General features: G+C 41.8%; 1 protein-coding gene across 3 annotated transcripts; it reads right to left on the minus strand.

Moving 5' to 3' along the window:
• Positions 1–425: 425 nt before the first annotated feature.
• Positions 426–9427, minus strand: CLN5 (CLN5 intracellular trafficking protein). Of its 3 annotated transcripts, none has more exons than XM_057707872.1 (4): positions 9125–9376; positions 5985–6150; positions 4600–4825; positions 426–2491 (listed from the first exon to the last, which is right to left on the minus strand). In XM_057707872.1, the coding sequence occupies exons 1-4, from the start codon at positions 9292–9294 to the stop codon at positions 1980–1982; spliced, it is 1074 nt and encodes a 357-aa protein (XP_057563855.1). In that variant the 5' UTR covers positions 9295–9376; the 3' UTR covers positions 426–1979. The 3 variants fall into 3 exon arrangements, with proteins under 3 accessions (XP_057563855.1, XP_057563856.1, XP_057563857.1); XM_057707873.1 differs by lacking the exon at positions 9125–9376 and adding an exon at positions 8295–8862; XM_057707874.1 differs by having other exon boundaries at positions 2156–2346; positions 9125–9427.
• Positions 9428–9450: the final 23 nt, after the last annotated feature.

Below are 9450 nucleotides of genomic sequence, written 5' to 3' on the forward strand. Positions count from 1 at the left end.
GTTTCTGCTTGTTACCCCAGTGCAGTTCTGGAAATTCAAAACACTTTTCCCAGAGTAATCTTCCTGAGAATCCCATAGAAGTTGACATTGCCCGATTTTAGCCACTAGATGGTGATAGTGCAAAGACCCAAGTTTTCCTGTGACACGTTCTGAAGACAACTAGCAGGTTAAAGATGCTAAAGTAATCAGGAATGTTTGGCGCTATTAACAGGAGTAGACAGGCTAAATGGTAGGCAGTGAAAGCAAGCTCTCCCTGTGCACGTGGGTAAGACGTCCTCTGTGCAGCAGACATCATCAAAATGGTGCAGCACTTCTCAAGCTACCTGTGCTAAAGGGCTGGGTTTTTATTTTCAGACTCTGATTTAGCGCCTGTAGTTTTGAAGGAGACGATAATGAATTCCTAGACAAATGAAATAAAAGCAAAGTACAAGCCCCATTTTTTTTTAATTAAATTCAACAGAAACAAAATTAGTCCAACAAGTTGCTTTAAGAGTACCTCCTCACAGACCAGTAACATATGGTGTTAGGAACATAAGGTCCAGGCATTGGTCTGAGGACCACATTTTGAGTAGCGCTGAAAAATTTGCTTGATAGTGCATCCCATTCAGTCAGCGGAACCTGGTTCAAAATGAGACTCCGTTATTACTAGCTGGGTAGCTGTGGAAAGGTCACGTGAGCTTTCTGTCTCAATTTACTCATCTGAATCATGTAAAGAGTACCTATGCTTAGGCTTTTTATGATAACTCAATGATAATGTACTAACCTCTTATGAAGCACTCAAATGTGGGCAGAAACTGAATAGAACTGGTACATTTACATAGTAAATACAGACTGTTCTCTGACCTCTGCCTCATCATTTTCCTCACTGGTATTTTTTCTATGAATAGAAACAGGGTGTTCAATTATCATGAAACACTTAACGGACCTTAGAACCTTGTTTGAGGGCCTTAATGGCAGCACAGCTACTTGGAGATCCTTGACAAAAACCTGCCCTCTCTGGGAAGTGTACCTTCTTGCATTGCTGGCAGCTTTAGATGGCAGCGGAAGGACTGTGTGAAGCAGTGAGGGAATTAGAGGGTGCTTGTTCACCCAGACATACCAGCAGTCAGATACTTCCACCTCCCACATGTGTGAAGAACCACAGAAGCACTGTGCTGCCAGCTGAAAGTCCAGGTGATCATTACAACCAGGAAAGGCTGGCACATTAGGCAAGATCAACGATGGCGGTTTGTTCTTTGATTAACCGTTATAGTTAGCACTTGTTACCTTACTAGGCCAAATTATACATGGCTTCAATCTTTACAACAATCCTGACAGATGAATCATTTTAGAGATAAGGAAACTAAGGTCTGGAAATGTTAAGTTGTTTAAATCACAAAATGCCAGTTACTGGCTAGTTCTAAAATGCTAGCCAGAAACTTGTGCTCTTATCACTGATTGTACCACATCTGGAAGCACAAACACTCCAGCTGTGGTGTCCAAATTACTCTTTAAGGTTAAGTGAAAAGGAACAAAATCAAACTACTAGACCTGGTTCCAGAAGTTACAAAGGCTGTAAAGTCAGTCAAAACTACCAAAAAGTATTTAAGTGAGAAAGTGTAACTACCATACCTGGAAAAAAGCACCTCCTGCCATGAAAATGTCACTGATAGTATTTTTAAAGTCTTGGCACACCATATCCACAATTTCACATTCCAAGTCCAAGATCCTATATGTATGATATGATACAATTCTCCATGTTAACAAAGGCTTGGAGATTGAAATCAAGATCACCCAACAGGTTCACTTTGTCCAACACAATAAGAGTTTTCAGCTTCTTTCCCCCCAAAATTCCTGAGATATTATTATGCAGTGACTCTGCCCATGTGTATTTTACCTTTCTGCCTCAAGGAAGAAAGGTCTAAGAAATCCACACATGTAAAACCACTCTCTGAAAAACTGATGTGCTGGTAGAAAAAAAAAGCAGTAGAAGTAAGGTTTTATAAACCAGAGAGCGTTTTGTTTCTGTTAGGTAAAGGGATTTCTTCATATGTTATTTTAATAAAAGGGAATTTCATGGGTAAAAACCAATATTCAAAATTATAAAACAAATAGAACTGTCTGTGTATAATCACTGCATCAAAAATTTGCAAGAGACTCAAAAGAAACTCTTTAGTTGACAAATGTGGTTTGAAAGGGTAATAAAATCTTTTTATGGCTAAAGCGAGAGTCTTGTTTCCTGTTGGCCCAAAAAGAGATGTTTCATTTCCCAAATAAGTAGGTTCTCCGCTGTAAAGAAATATTCTTGTATAGTTGGTTTCTATCTTCTTGAAGTCTGCTCCAAGTTCAGCCAACTTCGTATACGTCCTTAACACAAATTTGGAACAGTCGTAAGATTCAAACCATGTGTCTGCCCCCTTTTCTGGGCTGGCTTGGACAGTCCATGTCTCATAATAAATCCCTGTTTCATTGTCCTGTTTTACCCACTTGGCCATTTTGTTAAACATGTCTCCTAGTTAAAAAAACAAAACAAAACACTATGTGAACATCAAAGCTAATCATGTTAGTTTTAAGTAAAATGTTCTAACAAGATTAGGGCCATGAGTACATGAATAAACAATAGTTTCTGAATTTCCAAACCTGCATCTCACAATAGGAATCCAAGCTCAGCCAATTTCTGTTCCATTTTTCAAGGCACAAGGTATTTTTGAACTATAAACATTAGATATAATAGGTATGTAAAAAGAAGTCTTACATACTAATTCTATAATCATTTAAGCTACAGTCAAAAGCTAAATTGTACACGTGCCGAAGTCCTCTTTCTCTGCTCCACTCAACAACTGGTGGACTCAGAGGCAAGAGAGAAAAAGGAAGCAAGGGAGAAACTGTGGAAGAGCAAAGAGTGAATGAGGCCAAGACAGAGTAAGAAGAACTGAGAAAGGTGAAACAAGCTTTTCAGTGCAAAGTACGTTATGTGTAGGGTACAAATGGCTGCCTGAGGGAACAGCTACTTGAGAAGGAAGCACCATACCCCACCCACCTTGAATATCTGGTATCTCCCTTTGCTCCCTGTACTTGCGGCTACTGGGATTCTGCTTACAACCTTTCTACCCACCACGCAAATTCTTCCAATGAATCAACTAAACTGGAAATGTTTTTGACCAAGTTCATGGGTTATACAGACTCCAGGACGACTAACATTCTCTCCTACCACCTTGTACCAGACCAGAGGAATCGCTCAAATGTTAACTAAATACTGTACTCTGCATGGTTACAACCTCATCCGGGCCTAAAACAGCACAGCCCCAACTTTTCACTTTGTCACTGTGTGGAATCTTTCTTAGGTTACTCCAACTTGAGTCCATAAAATCACTACTTCAAGCCCTTCAGAATGAATAAAGTGGCTGCTTTTATCAATTTTTATGGTATTAAAATTGTGAAATAAAACATAAATCCTGTTTCCTTAGAACTGGGGATACTTTTCTTAATGTTCTTCAACTCTGAAAAGCCACTGCTTGTAATGAAGACAGAAGAATGCTCCAAAACACTATTTTGTAACATGAAAAAAGGTCAATGAACAGGATTCATCACAAGGCAGATGGACAACTTAAAAGATTTAAGTGCTGGCATATTACAAACTCTTCTACAGAAAATAGTGATCACTTATTCATATGATCATACTTTGATGTCAGAAGGAAGATTTTGCAGATAATGAGGTAGGTGGAAATGGAGAAAGGAGAGATGTGAACTGGCCTGGAATGAAAGAAGGATAGCTATTTATCATACTGAGCATTGTTAAGAGAGAAATGGACTTTTATATTGTTGGGATGGCTTGGGGCACATCAATTAGAAAATAGGAAGACAGAAAATACCATGATACATAATTAAAAGATTTCCAGATTACATTTAAAAGACACCAATTCTGCAAATCAAAACCACAAGATATTACCTCACATCTGTCAGAATGGCTATCATCAAAAAGAAACCAAATTATAAGTGTTGGTGAGAATGTGGAGAAAAGGGAACCCTTGGGCACTCTTGACGGGAATGTAAATTTGTGCAGCCACTATGGAAAACAGTATGGAGGTTCCTCAAAAAATTAAACATAGAACTACCATATGACCCAGCAATTCCACTCCTGGGCATTTATCCAAAGGAAGAGAAAACACTTGAAAAGATATAAGCACCCCTAAGTTTACTGCAGCATTATTTACAATAGCCAAGACATGGAAATAAACCAAGTTTCCATCGAGTGATGAATGAATAAAGAAAATGTGGCATATACATACAATGGAATATTATTCAGCCATAAAAAGAATGAAATCTTGCCATTTGTGACAACATGGATGGATCTAGAGGATATTATGTTTAGTGAGTTAGTCAGACAGAGAAAGGCAAATTACCATATGATTTCATATGGTATGTAGAATCTAAAAAATGAAACAAATAAACAAAACAGAAACAGAGCCATAGATACAGAGAACAATCTGATGGCCACCTCTAAAATAGGGATTTACCTCTATTATTTTATTTAGAAAGTCCAATCTAATTGTACAAAGCTTTTTATCATATATTTTTATGATGAAAATAGAAAAGATAATCTATAGATAAGGTACTTACCTGATATGGTTGCTACTAGAACTAACGTCCCATTTTCCTTCCAGTGATTATCATCGATTCCTTCAAAAAAGCAGGCAGCTCCTTGATTACACCAGAAAGGGGCATTCATTTCAGGTCGGAGATGGGGAAATGTGCAGTTTCCAAGTTGGAAAAGTTCATACCATTCCATTGTGTAGTTCTTTCCAGTTAAAGTACTCCTGAATCCAATGGCATCGTGCATAATTTTCTGTGTAAAGATCATACATGTATAAAAGCATTTGTGAAGTAACCACTGGTTCAGGAGCCAGACGGGAGAAAATGCGATCCCATAACTGCACAGAGTAGAAGAGCTGTTCCCCTTCCCCGTTCCTATTCTCGCATCTAGTCCATGGCTTCTCAAACTCCCAGCCCTCATCCACTCAGGTACTGGCCACTGCAGTTCATTTCAGGTAGGAAAAATGCATGCTGTGTGGACATGTTCAGAATTTTCTTACAGCTCAGAAGGAGTATGAGAAGCCTCCATGCCCCAGACTCAGGAAGGAACTCTGTGTACCTCTCAGGTGATGAGAGGCTCAAATTGTGGGCTAACCCAGGAAAAGTGTGCACAACAGGGACTGAACATGAAGAAATGCTTCCTGCCTGCCTTGCCCCTTGCTCTGGGCCTCCTTCTTTCTTTCCTTCCAGGATCTGGGTACAGGAATTGGGTTTGGATTCGGAGTGTTAAAAGGAATTAAAGCAACTGCATTGATTATTGTCAGGATAAAATCTGATTTTTTTTGGACTACTCATTTAAAATTCACTAAGAGGAACACCAATAAACATAATCTAAAACCAGCCCTTTTTTAAAAATTAATTTTTATTGGCATATGGTTTCTTTACAATGTTGTGTTAGCCTCCACTGCACAACAAAATGAATCAGCCACACACATACAGATATCCCCTCCCTTTTGGACTTCCCTCCCATTTAGGTCACCACAGTGCATTAGGTAGAGTTCCCTGTGCTACAGAGTATCTTCCCATCAGTTGTCTATTTTATACATAGTATCAATAACATATATGTGTCAATCCCAGTCTACCAATTCCTCCCACACCACCCCTTTCCCCCTTGGTATCCACACGTTTGTTCTCTATGTCCGTGTCTCTATTTCTGCTTTGCAAATAATATCATCTATACCATTTTTCTAGATTCCACATATTTGCGTTACTATACAGTATTTGCTTTTCTCTTTATGACTTACTTCACTCTGTACGGCACTCTCTAGGTCCATTCACGTCTCTACAAATGACCCAATTTCATTCCTTTTTATGGCTTGTTAAAACCAGCCCTTTGAATGGTGATTATTCCCTCAAATCTACTTAATCAAATCACTTAATTAAAGAGCTATATCATCAAGATGCAGCCTTACCAAGTGTCCCAGGAGATCTCCATATTTAAATTCCCACACTGGGGCTTGTAATCGAAAGACTTCAATGACATCATCATCCTTCATCACTGGGATGGGGGAGCCAGTGGGACAGAAGGTGTACTTAGCTTGACAATAAGGATCTGGTTCCGGACGGAAGGAAAAGCGCCTAATAAAGAAAAAAAATCAACTTAGACTCTAATAGGAATTTGGTTCTCGCACATCTTAGAATCCAGATTTTAGCTTCAATGTTAACATTTTTAGGAAAAACATCCAAAGCTCAGGCCATAATGTATAAATATACATTTTCTTTGTTACATCTGTTGTGAACAAACTCCAATGATGTCTTTAATAGCAAGTGATACATTAAAAGCACTGATAACTGCATGTTTCCTGGTTCCCTGCTCCCATGGTGAGAATTCTGAAGACCGACCATATCTGAAAACGTTTATAACTAATTTAGTAGACAGATATTTACTGCATAAAGAAGGAGTTTTCAAATGATATTTAACTTCCCAAACAACCCATACATCAAGATTATTCAAAGACAGTCACGATTAAATAGAACATATTTTCTATTTTCTTAAGAATTAGCCAACATTCCCTTCAACCAATATTTATTAAGGATCTACTATTATACTAGGAAGGAGGGAAACAAAACTTAAAATGCTGTTCCTCTCCTCAAGGAGCTCTGGGTGGGGGCTGGCAAGACATGAAACAAATGATGAAGAGCAGCAAAAAGAAATACACGAAGTCCTGAGGGTGCAAAAGAGGGAGAAATCATTTTTACCTGATGTGGGATGACTGGGGGTGAGGAGGCAAAGGAAGAGATGAAGGCCTGGCCTAGGTTTTTAAAATACTTTAGAAAGTTAGTACCGAAAAGGAGAGAAAACGCTACATATTCTAAGACAAGCATGACACGCTGGAAGAGTCTCAAGTAGGTAAATAAGACTGGAAATCAGGCTTTAAGGCAGGAGCGGTGAGAGGAGAGGGGGGCAGCGACTGTCATTTTGCCCTAATTCAGGTGTTCCTCGGAGGCAGTGTGGGTTCACTTCCAGACCCATATCAAATATATCGAATAATGCTTTAAAGTGAGTCACTTGAATTTTTCAGTTTCCCAGCACATATAAAAGTTATATTTACATTATACTGTGGTCTATTAAGCATGCAATAGTACTGTCTAAAAAAACCAACATATACACACCTTAATTAAAAAATACTTTATTGCTAAAAACTGCTAACCACTATCGACAACACAAGGTTGCCACAAATCTTCAGTTCGTAAGAAACGCAGTGCGTGAGAAGCGCAATAAAACGAGAGGTATGCCTGGACAATGCGAAGGGCACCCCCCAGAGTCCCACAACTGGGGAGGCCTGAGCCTGCGAGGGGGCTTAAAGCATCGGAGGTAGCAGATGTGATATAAATGAATTTGCTCTAAAATAAACCTTATTTTATGAATTAGAAGAGAGTGGGGAGAGAGGCCAAATTAAGGCTAAGGTTGGTGAGGAGATCACCGCAATAATGTATGAAAAGGGGGCCTGAGAAGGCCAAGGCAGTAGGACTGGGGGAGGGGGAACTACGGTGAATTCAGACCAGCACTCACTACACACCTTCCATATTTGGCACTGGGAGAGAAAGATGAAAGAGAGAATGAACTTGCCTCTATCCTCTAAGAATCCCAGATCCTTGAGGCTCTAGCCAGATCTATTGTTCTACAATCCTAACACATCAACAAAAACGTCTATTTTAATTTAAGAAGTTAAAAATCTTGATTTAGACAAAAATATTAACAACCGGCCTAAAAGTTTACGAGGCTTGGGCATACCTGTTTTATAGGTGTTTACCTAGTTTAAACAAACAGGTAACTATATATACGTTTCACTTGCCCATAGCAAAATCTATTTTAGGTCAAAGGTAATTTCAAAAGTATAATGTAAGTGTGAACTTAATAACGTTAAATTTTTATTTTGAGGATTAGATGAAAGCAGGGACTTAACACTTCAAATTTTTAAAGAAATGTAATGTCATAGTCAGCACCTTGGCCTTAAATCAAGTAGTTCTGAATTTCCAATCTCCTCCTTGTTTTATTAAATATTAAACTTTTACTTCTTTTTGAACATTTTATTAACATTTTCAAGAAAATCAGCTTCAAACTCAGACTTCTCTTTTCATGTATATCGAGCAAAACAAGAAAGCACTGCAAGCCATTCAGGGACGAGAATACACTAATACTGTATCCAGGTTTGAAAATACCTGGCTGGCATTTATACGTTTAATCCCCCCAACAAACCTGAAGTAACTACTGTTCCTACCTTCTGACTCACGATATGTGGGCCCAGAGATACGGAGCCACTTTCCCAAGATCACACAACTAGTGATGGTGGAGCCTGACCGATCCGCAGCGGTCGGAGCCCAGAACTCTCCTCACTATTTTGTCATCCAAAATAGTTGTGCATTTTCAAAAGCTGCTGGCCTTTGCCCTGCCTGATGCTGACACTGTTTTCCTTCTCTCTGCTTAGCCATCTCTGACAATTAGGCCGTGTAAATACTCTTCTAGTTCAAAGGCTCAAATGTTTCATATCTCTGCAGTCTCCGCGTCCTCAGCTAATGATGAACGTCCCACCTCCAGGCTGAAGACAGTGGACAAACGAGGTCGCCAACCGAGGGGGCGAGGGGATTCCCGCGACGCCGGACTCCTGAGGGCTAAAAACGGGAAGTCCCAGGCCAACCGGGTCAACTGGAAACTGGGCGTGCGAATGTTATGCACTCAAGATACCGACAGGGCACGACACGGTAATAAATACGATGTTAAAGGTCTCCCGAAACTATTCAAATTGTCTGTTACCTGCATCCGCAAGTTACGCAACAACATAGCATTACTCCCTTTTCTTCCACGATTCGGGACAGCCCTGAGCCTAGGTCACCCCGTAACAGGCTCAAGCGTCCCAGGAGAAGGAAAGACCCCAGGGCGGCGCGCAACAAACAGCCGCGACACCGGAGCTCTCCACTTCGTTCCACGCCGCGCCCTCACTGTCGCCGAGCGCCACCTCCGCACCGTCGCGCGACCGGGACCCAAACCCTGACCCTCCTCCGCCCCTCGAACCTCGGCCGCGCGCGCCCGCCCGCCCCGCCGCGCACTCACTTGTAGGGCACCGGCCACCGTCGCCGGGAGGGGCCCGCCGCCGCCGCCGCCGCCGCCGCCAGCCAGAGCAGCGCAAGGACCCAGCGCCAAGGCGCGCAGCCCGGGACCGCACCTGCGCCCGCGCTCCGCCGACCCCCGGCCCCCGGGTATGCCTCCTCCGCCGGCGCCATCAGACGGCTCCCGCTGCTGGCTGCGTCTGCCGAGCCCCGCCACAGCGGAAGGCCAGCGAGCCGCGCATGCGCAGAGCCGTGCCCCCGCGCAAACCAGGGACCGGGCGGCGGACCCCCGGCGGCCCCGCCCCCTTCCCAGCGCGCCGCGCGGGAGGC

The sequence above is a fragment of the Hippopotamus amphibius genome, chromosome 14 (assembly GCF_030028045.1).
Source record: "Hippopotamus amphibius kiboko isolate mHipAmp2 chromosome 14, mHipAmp2.hap2, whole genome shotgun sequence".
Classification (NCBI taxonomy): domain Eukaryota; kingdom Metazoa; phylum Chordata; class Mammalia; order Artiodactyla; family Hippopotamidae; genus Hippopotamus; species Hippopotamus amphibius.

What these genes read in the sequence shown, in the direction of transcription:
- CLN5 (XM_057707872.1), bottom strand. Translation starts at nt 9,294, where the DNA reads ATGGCGCCGGCGGAGGAGGCATACCCGGGGGCCGGGGGTCGGCGGAGC. An exon ending in CGGTGGCCGGTGCCCTACAA is followed by an intron (nt 6,151 to 9,124) that starts GTGAGTGCGCGG and finishes TTTCTTTATTAG; the next exon opens with GCGCTTTTCCTTCCGTCCGG. An exon ending in GAGATCTCCTGGGACACTTG is followed by an intron (nt 4,826 to 5,984) that starts GTAAGGCTGCAT and finishes ATCTTTACACAG; the next exon opens with AAAATTATGCACGATGCCAT.